The sequence below is a fragment of the Coturnix japonica genome, chromosome 1, assembly GCF_054131305.1.
Source record: "Coturnix japonica strain WE chromosome 1, WE-NBRP24, whole genome shotgun sequence".
Taxonomy (NCBI): Eukaryota; Metazoa; Chordata; class Aves; order Galliformes; family Phasianidae; genus Coturnix; species Coturnix japonica.
The window spans coordinates 44,891,227-44,910,363 of NC_140663.1; the positions used below are offsets into that span (position 1 = coordinate 44,891,227).

Genomic DNA, 19,137 nt, shown 5'->3' on the forward strand with positions numbered 1-19,137 from the left:
TGATTTCTTTGCATGGTAGACATCAGCAGCACCATTCAGATCCCTTCCTAGCCCATCTCAAAATTCCCTTTCTGTCACAGTGAATGGATGACAGAGAAAGAGGTAGTACATACTCACAATCCTATTTGCTATTATCAGGCTTGATGCAAGGTGGAAGCCTGTGTATGGGCCCTTCTAGCAGAATCTTTGGCCTCAGAACATCAGCACTAAGTGCTTTAATAACCAAAAAGCCCTAAGTGGTGCCCCTAAGTTACAGTCAGGATAGCAGTCTGTCCTTGTGAATCACATACCAGTAAAATAAGTAAAATGCTGGAATTGCTCTTCAGAATGGGAAGTAAAGGGCTAGCACTGTTCAGTTGATCAGATGTGCCAAAAGCAGTTTCTTCAGTCTCCATACGATTGCAGTCTTCCCAGGAAAACCAGAGCTGCAGGATCTGGTGTCCAAATCTGCCCATAAGTTCAGGGTAGTGCAGGAAGAATTTCAGCAGCAATGGACAATGAATGTAGACCAAGCTCAGATCTGGGAGATTATCCAGGATCCTCTTTATGGTACACAATAACCTCTGCTAAGTGTGTGGGAGGGAAACGGGGAGGTGGGGAGACAACAAAATAACCGCCAGATAGTGAATATACAAAAGCCAAAGCAGTGAGACTTTACTGTGAAAAACAATCACGTTGCCTTTTAACTAGACAATCAAACATATCAGTTAAACATCATTTTTTGAAGCCCATTTGCATCACAAAGGCTAAGAAACTTGTAGGCTTTATGCAGTGCTCAAAGCTGTGCAGCAGCAAAGGCCCATATGGGAACATTAGAAAGGCTGCTGCAGAGGCTGTGAATGTGTTCAGGAGACCGAAGCTATGAAATTTATAATATTCTGTATGCGAATTCACAGCCCATCCAACGCATTTATGCTTCCCACGCAGACACAAGTTTATTCAATCAAATGTATATCCCCTAGTGGCTTTTCACAGCTAAATTTCCAGAGTGTATATGCATCACACACTCCTCACTCATTCATCACTGACTGCATGTATCAAATTACTTTCTGCAAGAGGGTTGATGAGAGCATAGAGAAACTTTAACAAAAAAGGTTCAAGTGTTAAGAAAGAAATCTTTCACCGAGTCCAGGGCTTTGCCTTTGTCCTGACAGACAGCAAGAAGGTAAAGCACAGCTCTGAGTACGTATGGAGGGGAGCAGTCTCGATGGTCCTGTGCTAGCAGGAGAAAATTTCTTATGGCTAAAAACAGTTCGGCTTCTGGGACAAACCTGCATTCAAGGAGATTGGAGCAGAAACAAATCAGACATGCCTTACCTACTGATATATGTGTGTAATGGCCACATAACCACTTGCCTTGTATGCTTTTGGCTCACCTGTCTCCAAGGGTATAGGCAAAGTATAAGAGGAGTATGAAGCAGTGTTGGTGGTTGCAAAGAGACTGATCCAAGGAGAGAGGTTCAGGATCTTCAGCCAGGAGGAGAAGGCTTTCTGCAACTGTGTAGTTTAATTGAGGCAGACTCTTCTGCAGGAGCTCAGACATCTCTTGCTCTAGAAATAAAACTAACATGAGCAGACGGGAAGACGAACAGGGGAGTCTCAGGCACCTGTCTGCCTATAACTCAAGCATAACAAATCAGCGAAGCTCCTGATATAAGAAATACCAAAGCCAACTTACTACCTCACAGTCTGCAAACAGTACACAAAACAGCAAGTGATTTGGTGTGAATACAGGTATAAGATCTGATATAATAGAACTAGCCTTGAGGATGAAAAGAAACTTCTGTTTGAGGTTCTCAGTTCTTTGTTGATGCAGACTATACAATGACCAACTGCTGCCAGTAGAAAAGTGGATTTTGTGATGTGAAAATTTCCATTTTACTTGTCTGGGACTTACCTATAGTGCAAAGCCACAGAATAGACAGGAAAAATAGACTATGCCAGAGGGAAAAAAGGACTTAAATTCCCAGATAAGGGTGATTCTATGCCAACTAATATTATTGCAATCAATCCATGCACAGTTATGTGTAATAAATGTCACCATGTAAACAAAACCATAGGCACACATTCATTCAAGTAAAGTTGAACTATTTTGAAGGCATTCTCTGACCTTTATATCGATTGAGCCATTTTTAAAAGCTAGAAAGAGATCTCTAAATAGAACTCATAGGTGTCCCTGTGTCACATCCCTTCCCTCATCTTCTCTTTCTCTTTTTTCTATTTTTCTTTTTCGTTGTTTTTTTTTTTTTTAATTTCCTTAAATAGGGGCTGGCAACTAAACCCCAAACTTGCCTTCCTGAGAAGATGTTCTCTCCTTTTCTGTGGCAGAATAAAGGCTCAGGCACAAGTTGCAGAGGAAGCTGGAACAGGCCTGATTCAAGGCAGGATTACTGTAAAGAAGAGCAGAAGGATACAGTGAAGAAGGCTAGGAACACCCTGTTTACACTTCTAGTGTCACAAACTGTCGCCAGAGCTTTAGTTTACTCGCTGATCATATTCAAGCACCTGCCCTGTCACAACAGGACTTCAGGAGCCAAGCTGGGCTTCCAGAATAATCAAGAGTTCCAGAGAACAGTCAGCTCTCAGATGTGGCAGATACAAATAGTGATGACATCAGTGATTACAGATGCCTTGGGATGACATGAATACAGAGGGACACTCTCACAAACCTCAAATCCTGTATTAACAGGAATTCTTGAAAGTGGAAGGCCCTGAACTGTGCAGAGAAGGCTGTATGAGGGTGGCTCCCAACAACTGATTCCAAGGGCAAACACCACTGAAGAGTTTGCCACTGCAAATCTTTTTGACACAATGGTATTTACAGGGAAGAACAAGGAAGAATACCAAGACTAAAGGGGTGAGAACAGCTCTATTTCTAGGTATTTCTCTTTGTCCAGTTATTCCAACAGCGCATAATTAAACAACTTTGTAATGTACCATAGCATCCTTATATTGTACACTGTGTTTAGAAACCTAGATCACCCCCACACACGCACAAGTATCCCCAAACTGGTAACCTGGATGAGGGTGCTGCGTACTTTGTTAACTCTTTAATTAGATGCAGTCTAAGTAAAGAGGAGGAAAAACATCTCTGCAGACAAAAGGGAGTATCCACCAGTCCTCCTCAACCTAGAAATCATAACCTCTGCTAAACAACATTCTTTGCAATGCGTCCTGCTGAAGTCTTCCTTCTCCATTCCCTTTCTTACATATTACAATAGAAAAGGGAACAAAAGTAGTGGTAATACACATCTTGGAAGCCAGGGTTCAGATGGAACTCATGATACTGTTACTTCATTACAAAACACCCACCAACTTCACTGTTTAAAAGTCAGGCTGCTTTATCTCTGTATGCACAGCTCACAGTGGAGCACAGGATTGTCACAAAGCTGTGAAAATTTACCCTCGCCCTTCCTGACTGCTTCTCCCTTCTCACACATCCAGCTTTTCCACAGTCTGTTACTGTTTACATTTTGTTGTGAGACAGAGAAGCTCTTGAGTCTTATAGCCTCCGTTGTTTAATTCCTATGAATTAAATAAGTTATGATCTGGTTTTCTATCTGGAAATCTTTTGCTTGCTCACAATACACATACCACAGTACCTTTGTACAGAGCAAAATCTGGCTTTCAGCTCCAGTGTCAGTCGGATGAAGAAGGAAGATGCTATAGAGAAAGCAAGATACAAATGTCAAAGGAGCACATAATTGTTGTATTAGGCGAAATCGGACCCTCGGGATGTAACGTGATAGGCCCTCCCCTGCTGGGTCATGCATATGTAGAAAAGTGTAGATGAAACAGGATACCTATACAAGAGACCCTCACATTCCAATAAACGCCATTTTACCGCTCACCATATTGGTGTAATGAACAGCTGTAATTTGGTCAGGGCTGTCGAGACACATTCACAGAGGGACTTAACTTCCCAGGTTACCAGATCGAGGTAACACACAATATGTATCATAAGTGAAAACAGTAGACTGGCCCTCTAATCAACTCTACACAAATCTGCCCTATGGCAGGCCATCTCAGTAGGAATACGTTTTAGGCCTCCTCCCCCAGAGTAAACTATTTCAGGTTTGGTTTGGAGGGGACTCTGAGCTTTGTTTGTCTTCTCAGAAAGAGAAAGGAAGATCTACAAGTTTAGAATGGAGGAATTCTGCATCATCTCTCTGATGCACGAAAAGCAAAAAATACACAGAGTGAATAGGAATTCTACATGATGAAAGCCCACCAGCAATTCCAGCGTAATCTCCATCCACAGGAACAACCAGTTCTGAATGTTCCAGGGGAAAAGATGAAGGTGATATGGTTTAATTATCAAAAATAAAATTTATCCAGTCACCATTGCTAGACCAAATAACCCTTTCATCTTACTGAACATGACTGTGCACTCATTTCTTACTCATACAAACATGTCATATAATCCTCCACAAACACTCTGGTTAAGCTCACTGCCTCTGCAGTATGCTGCTGCAGGAAGTTCCAACAGTTAACAGCACAGAGAGCATAATTCCACACCATCCCCATACCCAGCTTTTTGGAGAACTTATCTCGCATGTTTGGCACCACTGTAAAGAGGGTATTAAGTGCTGAGATGAAAACCTCCATCACTGAGGGGTTGACAGCTCTTTCCAGGTAGTTCTGCAGAAAGAAGAAAGGAACAGATGAGCAAAACACAGTACATGCTGAAAGCAGCAGCTTGCATCCTTCCTCCTGCCTCCTGCCCTCCCAGAAAGTTAGAGTCCCTCCTAAGTCCAAACAAATGGAGGAACAGTTCTTCTACCAAAATATCTGGCAGCAACTAACATTACTGCCCTTATAACCCTGGACATAACTGCCCTTGCAGATCCAAGGGCTAACTCTGACACAGCATACAACACAGGACATACACTGAAGTGCAGTTGATTTCAGTAGCACTCAATACTTGTGCTTCACAGTTTTATTGGGCAGTGGCGAACACAAGCATTTAAGTCCAGCACAAAAATGCTTAGAGCAGAACGACTCAGCTCACCCTTGCTGAAGGTTGCTGGGCAATTTTGCCACAGTTCATTAATTTTTACCCAAATTCAAAGAGCAAGAAACAGCACTATGAATTTCTACACCCTCTGAGACAATATATTCTCATTTGCATGAACTACAAAATAAATACCAAAGTTAGCTCTGGAGAGATGGCAAATGCCCCTGCCATTCTAGGTTCACTCTACAAGCTCTCTTCCCAAAAAGACTCATGCCACCTACTGCTGGAGCTTGAAAGCACCTTCCAGGTACTCAAGGAACAGACCAAGTCCAGAAGAAATCCTACCATGACCATGGGGATGCAGAGACTGTCACAGATCCTTAACAGGAACTCAGAAAAGTTGTTCAGTGTCTCCTTGCTCTCTGAGCAGGGAGCAGTGAAAGCGTTCTCCTGGGCCATGGGGTCACTCTGTAATTCCACTGCTAACCTACAAACACACAGAAGGTACCAGAGAAGGGAGAAACACTCATACCTTACCAACAGTTTTGTCTTATTTTCAAGCAGTTCTTCAGTGATCAAAGACATGAGAGAATCTGATAGGTCTGAATCACATTTCTAAGGGGACACAAACGGGTGTGACAAAATTTTCACTATCACTGCATATTTATCCTTCTACTGTTTAGCTGACAAGTGCCATGCATTGAACCCACCTGTGATATTTCAGTGGTGTGGTTTGACAAAGGCATTCAGTCACAAGGACAGATGGACACACACACACACAGTATCCATCCATACCCCTTCCTTGTCCTCACCTGCAAGCATTTCTGAAACTTTCCAGAGTGTTGAGTAATAGCTGTCCATGTTTCCAAGAAACTCTACTCTGTGACATCGATAACAGAAGATCACCCTGTTAAAGGACAGAAGTCTTCAAAATGTTGTATTCACTGTCAGAAAAAAGAAAGACTGATTTCCTCTTTGATACCAGCAGTAGGAGGAACAACATACTTCAATCACTTCTTTTGCACCAATGTTTTTTATTATTATGCTCTCCCTAGGGAAAACAGAGTTAAAAGATTTACACTGCTCTTTGTATGGAAGAGAGAATTACGAATCCATCAGTTCTGCCCCGCTCTGTCCCTTGGGCAGTATAGTCTGTAATGCCATGGTTCAGTCTAATCTGGGTTTTAAGCAGCTCAGTTTCAAACCCTTCTGGGAAAACTTGGGTGTTTGTTTTTTTAATTTTGTTCCTTCCATTCACTCTTCACACAACACTGAACAGTTCTTCTCCCTGCTCAGAAGTCACTACTTAGGCTCAGATTTGTGAGAAATTATCTACATACTGACCCTTGTTCTAACACAGCATCGTACTGAGTTCAGCCAGAAGCCAACTTCCAGGACAGAGTTTGTCACCTGCACAAACTGTGAACAAACCACCTGGAACTCAAAGTCTGCCCTTAAACCTTAAAAAGCTGTGGTGGTCTTCTCTGAATACTACCAGAGGAGGACACGGCAATGCATTGGTGCCTGACAGTTCAGAACTCCTTATATTTGCCCACTTGATACTGTGACACTTTATCACAGCTACAATCATTTCCCCTTTACTCTCACTAAACACAAACTGGACGTCATTACCATTTTGCCTAATTTTCTTTCTGTAAAGCTTTTTATCCTGAAAGGGACACAAAGCTCTGTGTGCACAGACTGACCAACATACACCTATGGGGCAGAAAGTTCTCCTGTTTTCTCCAGGCAGAGAAGACAGGCAGTAGATAAGAAACAATGCAGACCTAAGGACAGTTCAGCAAGCATTTGGAGTTCTGGTACCCCCACAAGATGTTCTTGCCACTTCAGACATGCAATCTAAACTTACGTGGCCCTAAGCACAAAGCAAGAAGATTCAGCCCTTGTCATGTCACCGGCCATCAGTTATAAGAGCTCTCCTGACAGGTGCCCAGGTCCCAGCAGCACAAAGCATTAACTGCGTATTCCAGGAACAGTAAAGAATTTGCAGTTCAAGTAGCAGCTACCAATTCCCCTTGTGAGGAATCACTGTGCATACAACATGACTGACTTGGTTTGAAGGCACAGTAAGAGATGTTCATTGCCAAAAAATAGATTGACTAACACAGCCTACAAGGCGGGGGCCTAAAGAAGGGTAGGTTCAAATTACCTTGCAGCACTGAACATATAAAGAGAGCAGCATACTAAAATGGTGTCCCACATATTTTCACTGATTTAGAAAAAGCATTCACCAGCATCCATCTTCATAGACAAAGACTGTTACCATCTCAAGCCACAAGGTTCAGAAGAAACACCAGAGACTACAACAGTCACAGGCAAGGAGATGGAAAAAACCATGCAACTTCCACATGCTGTGCTAGGAGGATCATCCCTGTCCTGCTTGGTACTACCAAAGAGCACACTATCTCTTGACTTACTTCATGCTTGTTGCTACTGTGTGGTGGGGAAAGGTCGACACATCGCTTCAGCACTGCCTCCAGCAGTTCCTGCAGCTTCTCGTATGGGACTGGAGGGGAGCTCAGATGATCCTTCCTGAACAAGCAGAATGACAGTGAACATGTTCTCTGCTGGGGACATTCTGCATGTGATGAATAACTCCATAACTCCACTTTGGAATGCAGTATGCCACTGCCATCTCTCTCCAGCATAGCACACAAAAGTCAGGACGTCTGAATAGTGCCTTCTCCAGATGTGAACCCAAACACACCCTCACTGCATTCAGCTTCACAAATTCCCACTATAATCAAGAACTATACAGGTGTGCACAGTCTTATTCTTGCTCTTATCTGTTTGGATGGGTCACAATGTATCAAAGTCACAGCAGCTACAGAACGAGCTAACAGAGATGCTCGGTCCTTGCTGCAGCAGCCAGCTGCCTACCACAGCTTCATCACCCTGGCAGCCCTGGCAGGTGGGTGGGAAGCTAGCTCTGCTGTACCCATGCCTATCTCAGCCAGAATTCCCACTGCAGAGCACACTCACCCACACAGACACAGGGGAGCTGCAGAGACCAACATTTCTTCAGATCTATCTGAAGAAAAGCCTGTAAATACTTTCCTGCCTACCTCAGAAAAGCTGCCACAGCTTTTACAGCCTCCACTACCACCTCCAGCACTGGGCAGTCCACTGCCTTCATCAAAACATCAATGGCATTTACACATACACCTCGGTTTGTGAATAATTTAATTTCCACAGGTTGCCTGCAAAGAGGAAACTGAGTAAGCAAGGAGAATATTGTCAGGTTAAGTAACCATATTGCCCTCTCATTATTTGACCAAATGGATTGCAGAGCCATGTGGTTCCAGCCATGATTTTTAGTATTCAGAGCCAGCTGCTCACAAGGATGCAGACTCAAATTTGAGTAGATGGAGGGTTTTCTGCAAAGAGTGAACTTCAGGAGGTCTGGAGTCCTACTATGATGAAAAGAACCCACAGCCTTGATGACTTTGTACTGCGCTTGCACATACTGACATGAAAAACATGAATAAAGAGGCTCTGCAAAACACAGTCCCTGTATAGGACTTTATGCTGAGGCCATCTGCTCTGGCATTTGTAGGTTCATCCAAGCAATTCATATTTCTAAGTAAACAAGAGAACACTACCATCCTAGAAGAGGAGGGACAATGCCAAGAGAATAGCTTCTCTAAGAGTCCTGCAGTGATTCTACTGCCAGATGCTGCCAGAAGGACAGGGACTTCCAAGAACTTGAAAAGTAAACAGGTAAAAAAAACCAAAACCAACCATAATTCAATTGTTTTGACATTTTTTCTTGATAGTGACCACTTTGGTCATCTGATCACTTTGTGACTCAACGCCTTTGAGCATACAGCATGAGAGCATGGAGGGACGATAAGCTGTTAATCCTATTACTGGGCAAAGATGTACAAATGGCAGACTGTGCTCATCTGACTCCTGGAAAGTCAGGTACAGTCACAATGGAGAGAAGGTAAGCAGCTACATGTGGAAAAGAGGCATTAACGGTCTGCCAAAAAGAATATCCAAAAGCAAAGCATGAAAAGAAGAAGAGCATGACAGAGGACAGACTTGGAAGCCAGCGTATTCCCCATTACTCCATTTTCATAGGCATGACAGACTAAGGCAAGCCAGGAGCACGTGCGCCCATGCACAAATGGGAGAGAAGAATCAACTGCAGTAGAAATTAAATTAGTAGCTCAGCTGCAGGGCAAAAAGTGAACAGAGGCAGAGTCACTCTTTAGCCACTCAGTGGGATCAAATCCAGCTTGGCAGTCACTTCACGTTCCACTGTGAGAAAAAGCGGAGAGGTGGGCAAGGCAGGGACAAGGCCAGGGAACACAGGCACCAGGACCAGCCTCTGGCCCAAGCCATATGTGCTGAACTTCAAGTTATTTCTACTAACACTCTAATTTTATTAATCCCTTCTATTTCCTTCCTTTAATCACTGACCCTCTGAAGTAAAACACATCAGGAAAAAACTCTTCACTGACTCATGCAGGGAAGAAAGGATGGAGGAGTACTGCTGACTCACCCAAGAGGCACAAACCCACTTGCAATATGGTGTACTATGATGTCTGCAGGGATAAGGAAACAAATGCATTAAATACAGCAATCCTGCACCTTCCTGCAGCCCCTTGTCCTTGGATTCTAAACTCCATGTGCTTGCTCTGGTTGTGCTGGAAGAGAAAAGGAGCACTCCACGGAGAGCTACCCACCATTCCTGGCACTTCTGACAGTGCCAACAGTGGCAGTACATCTTGTCTGGGTAACATCAGAGCGTGGGGGTCAATTACAGAGTAAGAGAACCCAGCTGCAAGGAAAACCAAGAAGAGATGTTCCAGCATGAGACCATTTTCTCCATATGATGCAGTTTAAAATAAAATGACATTTAAAATGTAAGCCTCTGAGAAACATGATGTGTGTGCTAGAAAATGAGAGCAATTGAACAGAGCATTCGCTTTGTTTTACAAGTGTAAATGCTGTAATTAGTGTTTCCCACAGTTTGGTTTCTCTATTTGACAGATCCCACACTGGTCTCATCACACTGTTCTTTCTCCTTTTTACCCTACCACTTGGTACTAAAATTGACTGACATTTCCAAAATTCAGCTCCAGGGCTCTCTTGGGGGACCTAAAGTGGCAAAAACAAGATTCTGTCACTAGCACGACACGACAAGAACAAGATCATACAGGCAGGAACAGGAAGCACAGAAGAAAAACAAGCCAGAGTATGTTATTCCTTAGCAGAAAACAAGGGGAGAAAATGACAGAATGCATTAATAGTTCGGCCTGGAATTTGTTTTTGCTGTTTGAATTTAGCACAGATGAAGACAGAGGACTAGAAGCCATGGAATTTATATGCTCTGCTTTGTCACTTAGCAGGAGCCAGCTGGCTCACATACACCTGGACTTTCCTAGGCTTTGCCTCCTTTTATGCCTACGGCTGAAAGGAGAATTCACTCCCCAGACTGCCAAGGAAGCAGGGAGAGGCAGATGTACTGAAGGAAGTGTGCACAAAGAAGGCAAGCTGGGAGATTTGGAAACGGCCATCAGGCCCTTCTTCACAGGACTAAACACAAAGGCTCAAGAGGTGAAGATATTTGGCCTTGGAAAAAGAGCTCAAAAGCACAACAGTTTCCATTTTAGGGTGCCAAACTCTGTGTCTGGGAGCCTGACAGGGACAACCCCTTACCGTTTCACTATTTCAGTGAAGAGCAGGAGCCCTTGCTTGTGTAATTCCACATTGTTCAACTGCAGGACATCTTGGAGACTCCTCACCAAAGATTCTATGCCTGCAATGTTCAAGAGAAGTTACAGAGAAGGATTTTAACACTTCCACCCCCCACCCCCCAAATACCATGATGGGAGAAAATAAAATATTTGAAAGGAAGGAGGAGTTGAACAATCATTTTTCTGAGCCACTGGCAGAAACAACTACCCAAACCATCACATTTACTTAGCTCCCTGATAACAGGCATGAGCTCCCACTGCTGAAGGGAAGTCCAGAAGAACGGAAGTAATTTGGCCTTTCTTCCTAAATCCACCTTTGACATCTCCACAGAAACACCTACTAGTAACTCCTGATAACTGGCTATTCCTAGCAGTCACGTTATAATAACAGTCACAACAACTGGTTATTACAGTGGATACATGCTCATCAGAAACTCATTAGGACAGTGACACTGTAAATTCGAGCTGCAGCAGACAGCACAAATGCATCTGATAGGTACTCATTTTCAGTCCTTTATCCATCTTGACTAGGAACTGTGATTGTGTGTAAAGCACTGAAATTCAGCTAGAGGCACAACAAATGCCAGCAATATTACTCGCGGTTACTGTCAGAAAGGCTGATGACTCACCATATACTGTGTGACACTTGGAGAAGAAAAGGCGCTCTTCAGCTAGGAGAAGCAGCGAGCAATACACTGACCAGATGAGAATTTCACTGTTGCACATGAGGCACTCAAACAGGAATTCTGTGAGAACACGCATACAAATAAGGTCACCCTGGCTCACAGAGTGGCACAGTTGCTTCTAGAATAGAGCAGACGAAGGAGGAAGAAATCAGGAATCATGGTGACAGCCAGAGGGAGAATGGATGTATTATGAAATGGAAGGAGTGGAGGATGGAGCGGATACTCAGAGGCATGCTAGCCTTCAAAACACGGTGACTAGAGAGCAGAGTCCCCCAGGCAGGCTTCTTCCCAGCACAAACTTAACAGGCAGGAGCTGAATTGTGGCTCTAGCCTCTGGCATAAATGAAGTCACAAAGCAAGCTTTAACACGGATGCAGTGATTTTTTTTTTCCCCTAAGAACTTTCATATTTCACAAAGATTTTGCAAAATCAAAGCACTTCTGTCTTCTGGGAGTAGAGTGAACAACAAACCATCTCCTAAAGCTATATTCCAAAGCCAGATCTACTAGATCAAATTCTATGAAAATTCACAATATTTAGTAAGATAAGATGGAAACCCAGCCAGTTTAGACTTTGCACCTGTACTTCAAGAGGTTCCTTGACCAAATTCTTGCTGAGGAAGTCCCATTTTGCCCGTTGGCAGCTACTTCTATACCTTCAATTGAAAACTCATTCTTCACTACTGTTTCTAAAATCACATTAGACATTTCTACTGATACTAAAAGGTCATTGCATAGATTATGTCATCCATGGATTGCTTGGAGCCAGACTGCTTCCTAGAACAAAAAGCCAGGGAGATGGACAATACAATGTTATTGCACTTCTTCACCTGGGACATCAGCATGGATAAAGGCAGGAGCGTATCTGCTGGGAGAGTGAACCAGCACTGCAGCCATACAGTGAGAGCTTGCTGCCTGTAACATCTCATCTCTAGTCAACAACAACTGTTGTGAAACAAAAACAAAAAGGAGGGAGAAAGTCAACAGTGCAGGTATGAGTAGTAACAGTTTTCTCTAACCCTAAAAATTTTAAACATAAATGAAGGTCTCTCTTTTAAACTGCATTTCACTGGTTAAACTTGGCAAGACGAGATTAAATGCACTCAAAAATACAGTGTGAGAACCAAAATAAATAAGACTATGAATAGGAATAGCTCCACCTCAATATTTAGTCATGTTGGCACTACCAGAGCTGCATCAGAACTTAAATGTCAGTGAGTTAAACCAGCTGAGGACACAAGGAAAACTCCAGGACACAGGAATGAACATTAAGGAGATCTGTGGTGGTGTCCACATTTTTCACTGAAGTCTCTATTGCTGGTGAGTGTTGGCAACGGCACCCAAATGCCTCTAATAAAAATTCAATACAGGCTATCAAACTCTTACATCTACTAACAATTCAACTCAGAACAAGGGATAATGTGTTAAAAAGTCATAGGTTGCATGCTGTAAGACTATTTAATCAATCACCTTTTTAAGAATGAGTGGAAGTGGATTTTCCCCTTCTAACAAATCAGAGTTTTCAGATTCTTCTTCTGGTTTTGAATTATTCATAAGAATGGCAACAAAACGGTCAGATTTCAGCAGCTCCTTCAACAAACCTGCAAAAAGGGGAGCAAAAGTGAGCATCATAATGGACATGGGATTCATTCAGAAGTACTTACAGTCAAAGACTTGTCTGCTTCCTTCTCTTTCCAGCATTCCGAGCAAAGACCCTAACTTCGAGTTGAGCAAGCTTATTCTGACTTACATAAACAGAAAGTGTCATGAGCCATGCATCTTGCAACCCCTTGTTACTGGTTCCTTTTGACAGGTCTGATTGCTCCCCATTCCTGAGAGATCTGTATGTGGAGTAGTAAATGACCCCTCAAGCTTTCCTCTTTCATTATCTTCTGTGCTCCAGTACTTTCCCCTTAAATTGTTTCTTTAGAGAGCTCTTGATTTGCATTTTTCTCCACACTACAGCCAAACAGTTAACTAGATATTTTTCCCTGGAATACTTCCTAGAGCCGTGGCATTTATCTTCCCTTTCTATTTTCACAGGCTCTTGCTGAAAAGGCTGCATTTCGTTAAAGGACATCCACACACATAGAAAAAAAATACTCTTCAGTATGAAAGTATAGAGCACTGCTACAGGTATTGATGCAAATCATCTGTACACATTGGCACAGATTCACAAGGGATAAAGTGTGAGATCAACTTTCAAAGAAATCATCATTCCCTTCCGTATGTTATTTTGTCCTGATGCTACAGAACCCACCTGTCTGTGCCCTGTGTTTGCATTCAGGTAGTTTGAGTCTGGTAGCATCATATTCAGACAAGTCAAATCACAGTGCAAACCCTGAGGAAACTCTGAAGATTAATCAGTGCTAGGCAACCATGGGACTTTAGGGACAACAGAAGCTGGGGAAGCGCAACAGCATTTCTGGGTTATTTCACTGTTGTCTAGTAACAGAAAGGATCGATTGCTTCAAACAAGCAGAAAAGCAGCTCCTCTAGAGCCCGACCCACATCAGGGTATCTAAATCATCCAAGGATTTCTTCTTTGCTCTAAACCTTCCCTTGCACCTTGCAGTTTCTCTCAGCAGTGTCTTACCCAAACAATTAATCTGCAGCTCCTTTGTCTGTGCGTGGCCAAAAGTATTCAAGAAGAGGCCACACAGCCTTTCTTCAAAGTGTGCTGAGAGCTTTTCTGTGCCAACAGGAGAGGAGTACAGCTTGCCATACAAGTAGCAGACAGCAGCCTTTACACCTTCATTTGGGTACACCAAGCCCACCAGCAGATGATCCACTAAATTACCTAGTGTGAGGAACAGAAATGGCAAACATTCATACCGATGAACTGACTTGTGAACTGACTTTTTTAAAGCATCAGCCTAATTCCCTCTTGTGCTGTGTTTTAAATCCAGCAGGCAGCCAAGCACCACACAGCCACTCACTATATGGTCTCCCAGTCAAAACCAGCACAACTTGCACGAGCCCACTGCACAGACTGGTGTACATAGATTAACAAATACTGGTGGATGTTGTACTACCTCACCGCTGTTTCTACCTCTGATCCAGACAAACATTTATGGACACTGGGAATGCTTCTAAGAGTCTCTGAGCAGAGGTACAGTAAAGAATGGCCTAAGGAGAAAACTGTTCACCATATGGATTTCCACCACGACCGCCTCAACAAAGAGCTAAGTATGCTCACCAGACCCAAAGGCTGAACCAAGGAGAGGAAAACAATGCATATTGCCCACAAGGCATACCTACAAACACAACTCTCAGAGGCTGTTTTTGTCAGGATGACTAAGAGCACAATGCCAACAACTACTACTGAGGTACTGACCAGCAACCCAAGAGGTCTGTGTGCCTCTTCATCTTCAGGGACAGGATTCTTGTGCAACCTTTGTAAATGCACATAGCAGGGGAAGGACAGTGCATGCATGCTTGTGTGTGCTAGGGCTGTGACTACAACCCTTCAGTGGAGCGTGACAGGATACTCACTGTGCTCGACCACCAGTATGTCAGCAAAGACTGGGACAGCATCTGCCAGCTTGCCCAAGAGGGTGAACGTAGGCAGGCTGCCTCTCCTGGTAGTTGCTTTGCACAGCTGTAGAGGAGACAGAGGAAGGGAATGTTTTACAGCTGAGAACACAGTACACAGTTAGAGAGACACAAAAACAAGTAAGCTCTCTGTAATGCACAACACTCCAAAGCAGGATCTTCACCTAAATCGGGTCCTTTTCACCATTTAGGGTAAATCAGAAGAAAACTCTGAACACACCTATTAAGTCCCCAAAATGCAGCAGTGTTTCTTTAATTTATCCAATAAATCTCTTTTTTGTTGCCCCTTTCCTCTCCAGCTCCTACAAGAGCAGATGAACCTGCTGTTGCTGTTCCTCAGTTTTTTGTACCTCACAGGACCACCACAGACTTAGGAATAAAGACAGCAGAAGGCTGTGAAAGCTCCTCATTTCACTGACACAGGAAAGGAAGAAGAATCTGAAGAAGGCATTTTCATGAAAGCATTCTGAAGCCATAAAGCTACAGCATGCCATGGGAGCAATAGGAAAACTCCAGAAGAGACACTAATGCCAAAATCACAGCAGGGGAACTGGCATTAGGACATCCCACTACAGTAGAAGCTGCATTCCAATGCAGTAGCTGCAGTCTCACAGGGCCTCTCATTCTCATCAATTCAACCTCTGGAGAACTGAAGGGAAGGGTAAGGAATTCATCTTCACTGACCTCTTTTTGGCTTTCATCCAGAATGCAGCGCAAGTACTGCTCTGACTTCAGCTCCACTATAAGCTGCACAAGAACTAGGCAGAAGAAATGGGATCAGTAATTCACTTCCAAGAGCACTCACAATCCATCCTCCATGGGGCTTTAGCAGGCCAGTGAGCAAAGAGCTTAGCCATTAAATGAGCGTGGGGCTGCTGAGAGAGCCGGGTAACAGCAGAGCCCCAATGCTATTACTTCTGATAGCCCAGCTGAGGCTCTCTGCAGCAACATTATAGCAGCAATCCTGTTCTAGCAGCATCACAACCCATGCACGGAAATGACAAAGGGTGTATCAGGACATCAAATAAACATAAAGAAGGGAAGGAAACAAAGCCCAAGCTTGAAACCATGAATAAATATGATAATTGAATAGAGTAGAGCGGGCATCCTACAGTATGAAAACAGGCCTTTAAAAACAGCCTTGCAGTGAAGGTAACATTACAGTCTACCAGACATATATACACAGGTATCCCCTATACTTTTCCATAAAATGAGGTCCTGCTTATCCTTGTGACTCTCAACTGAGACGCAGTAAAGAATATAACTCCATACAGTTTGATAAAGCTGGTTTGGATATATCTTCTTGTCATGGCATGACTCATTTCAAACAGGGCACGCTGTACTCTAACACATTCTTTTTATTCGTATTCTAAAAAAGCATTAAAAAAAATAATACCAGAGACTTGTAGGTGCACCATCTCTTGATATATCCAGGGCAATACCATGAGTTTATCTAGGAGACCTACTTTAGATGAAGAGCCAAGTTTCTGAGCAGAGGCGTATCTTGAGGCAGATGATATATAGGTGATGTAATGGCCCTTTCCTGCCTGGAACTCTCAGAATTTCCAAGAACATTCTATTTCTAAGAACATTCAATAATTGGGTACCATTAAGTTAAAATTCCTCTGTTTGAAATCATCCATCTCTCAGCAGAACCGCAGCATGACAGAAAGATTGCTCACCTTTGCAACACATTTCAAGCACGTGTCTGAAAACCGATACCTCTCTGAAAGGAGCTGGTCACATCTCCTTTCATCTCTCATGGCTGGACAGGAGGAAATCACTGCTCTGTGAATATCACAAGACTCAGCAGAGACGCCCAAGGTTAATAGGACTGCAGACATCCCTTCTCAGCCCTGCAGGCGCTTCCTCCAGATTACAAATGAAGGACTGCTCAGAGAGAGGAATCTAGAAGCTGTGTGTCGCAAATATTGTTTGTACTGAGGAGAAAGCACTAGATTCCAAAGCTCAGTGAAACCAATATGAAGATTTCCATTTGGTCAGGTCCAAAGATGGGGCTTTATTTACCGGTGCTACCCACCTGATAGCACACACAAAACCTGAGGGAGAAATGCTAACATTTATATGCACACACACTTCACGCACATGCACCCCAAAATATTGGAATGGTCTGCTTATCATTTTTGCAACTGATAGAAAATAGAAGCTCTTCCCAATTCAAGCTATGCAGAAGCTGAGCACCTCACTACCACTATCAGACAAACGGATGCTTCTCACAAACTGCCACCGACTGGCACACAGCATCTGCACCTCACCTTCGCCAAACTGGTCCTGAGTATCACTGTCTTCCACAGCATGACACAACCCTGAAAGATAAAGCACAATCAATTGCAGAACTCATTTTTGCTTGTGATCATGGGTCTTCTTGTAAAAATAGCTTCACATTATTTCGGTACCAGTTTGTTACCCCTGCTTCACATGAAGCCAATCCAACTCTGTCAGAAGAGGGGGGATTCTGCAAAAGGTGCCCTCATAACCAGCAAAAAGGGGCACAAGGTGTTCTGTTCTCTCACAGTTTTTTGTGTGTTTTGTAGTTGAAGTCAGTGGCTCCACCTATGTAGGTAAACATGAAACTGTGAAGATCACTGCATGGCCCAGCATCATACATCTGAATTACAACACTACAGAATGACACGAGTCAGAGCCCAGTTGTGAGATGTCCTTCCTATCTTACCTGTATTCGTACTCATCACCACATCTTCTCCTTCTACAGTACTGAAAATGTCAATCAATTACAGCAAAGTCACAAAGCTGTCCTAAAAAATGAACTGTGTATCTTTTCAGAGAGGCACACAGACTGATTGCTTAAAAGCAGAGCACTGAAATACAAGTACAGCTCTGTCTACTGGGGTATGTGGTTTAGGATCCTACAGTGAAGCAGTGAACTGGCCGTAAGCACTATTCCCTCCACATCTGTATAGGGTTGCATGCAGACAGTGCTCAATAAAAATCTGTGTGACCAAGAGAAAGCAACCTGCACAACATTCTAACAAAGCTGTTTTCAATGTGCAAAGCACAGTTTGTGCTGGGAAACCAGCTGGGAAACACAGCTTGAATTATTCAGTGTTGTGGCAAGGGAAGGGGCTTGTAAGTCACCTCGCGCAAAGCACGTATCTGTGATGTGCAAATGAGGCTGTGGACTTCAAGAAACCCAGTATAATTGCTCTTTGAAAGCATTTGCATTCATAACCTCCACCTTTTTCTTCCTGCCTGACTGTTCCCTCATTTACACCATTATTTCTCTTCTGACAGGATTTTAGAGATTTCAAAGACCTTGTCCACAGTGCTGCTGTGCAGAGACAGTGAGAGATGACCGAGATCGGAAGGACCACTATTGGAAAGGCACTTTCTAACATCTCTTTGCTCTGCTAGGAGGCTGACCCACCAGGAAGAAACAGGTGTCATAGTCCTATGGCTAGAAGGATTTCAGCTAATATAAAGTGACAGTGGGAGAAAGAAATACCATACTATTTGATAGTAAATCCTGTAGCGCACTTTTTAAGTTCACACTTCCATTTCTGTGTGGATCTTAGTATAGATGAGAAAGCACTGAGGCATGAGACCAGAACAGAGGGTGTTCTGGGAAGAGCCATAAGCCAGAGCGCTCAGTTCTCCATGAAGGTTAAAGATCTGTGAAGATGCTCAGGAAAGCTGTGGGAGCTTTATTAACATGCCAGTTCTGCTCCTTGGGGGAGAGGGAAATTAATTACCCTATTCTAGTTGGAATGAGAGGCCCTTTTCTGTGGGGAATAGCAAGATGTAATGGAGAACATTGGCAGGAGCATGGAATCGGGTATTCCAGTGGTCTACTGCCATTTTGTTGGGGGAGCTGAATGTGGAGAAGCCTGGGTCAGGGAAATCCCAGATTCTTCGAGGTCCCTTCCAACCCAACCCTACAAAAAGGGAATTCCTTGGTGCTGTTAGGCCGTGTGGGAGCTCTTACCGAAGAGCGTTCCTATCAGACAGAGGCAGCCCCTCTCGTCTGGAGCCAGCAGCTGGACGACCGGCAGCGCCTGCCAGGCCAGGGCATCGCGCAGCCGGGACAGCGCGTGTTTCTTCCGCACCAGCTGCGGGTGGGAGACAACCGTCAGCATCCAGGCCTGCCCGAACGGCACTAAAAGCGTCACCCCGCGTTCCGTGCCCCTGCCTCAAGGCAGCAGCGGGCTGCGGGGTACCGAGGCCTACAAGGAAGG

General features: G+C 43.8%; 1 protein-coding gene across 1 annotated transcript in view; it reads right to left on the bottom strand.

Annotated features, from left to right (window-relative positions):
- The window catches only part of LOC107313048 (coiled-coil domain-containing protein 134), a 38,820-nt gene that overhangs the window by 19,513 nt on the left and 170 nt on the right, over positions 1-19,137 (bottom strand). The window contains exons 2-20 of the mRNA XM_085516853.1: positions 18,888-19,011; positions 17,200-17,250; positions 15,608-15,681; positions 14,864-14,969; positions 13,965-14,168; positions 12,839-12,969; positions 12,199-12,313; positions 11,313-11,429; positions 10,646-10,745; positions 8,044-8,178; positions 7,396-7,510; positions 5,770-5,864; positions 5,303-5,444; positions 4,530-4,641; positions 3,603-3,663; positions 2,293-2,390; positions 1,377-1,551; positions 1,124-1,271; positions 291-563 (exon numbers count right to left, since the gene is read on the bottom strand). Of these exons, the coding sequence (XP_085372979.1) occupies positions 291-563; positions 1,124-1,271; positions 1,377-1,551; positions 2,293-2,390; positions 3,603-3,663; positions 4,530-4,641; positions 5,303-5,444; positions 5,770-5,864; positions 7,396-7,510; positions 8,044-8,178; positions 10,646-10,745; positions 11,313-11,429; positions 12,199-12,313; positions 12,839-12,969; positions 13,965-14,168; positions 14,864-14,969; positions 15,608-15,681; positions 17,200-17,250; positions 18,888-19,011 (2,376 nt within the window). The remainder of the gene's footprint in view (positions 1-290; positions 564-1,123; positions 1,272-1,376; positions 1,552-2,292; positions 2,391-3,602; positions 3,664-4,529; positions 4,642-5,302; positions 5,445-5,769; positions 5,865-7,395; positions 7,511-8,043; positions 8,179-10,645; positions 10,746-11,312; positions 11,430-12,198; positions 12,314-12,838; positions 12,970-13,964; positions 14,169-14,863; positions 14,970-15,607; positions 15,682-17,199; positions 17,251-18,887; positions 19,012-19,137) is intronic.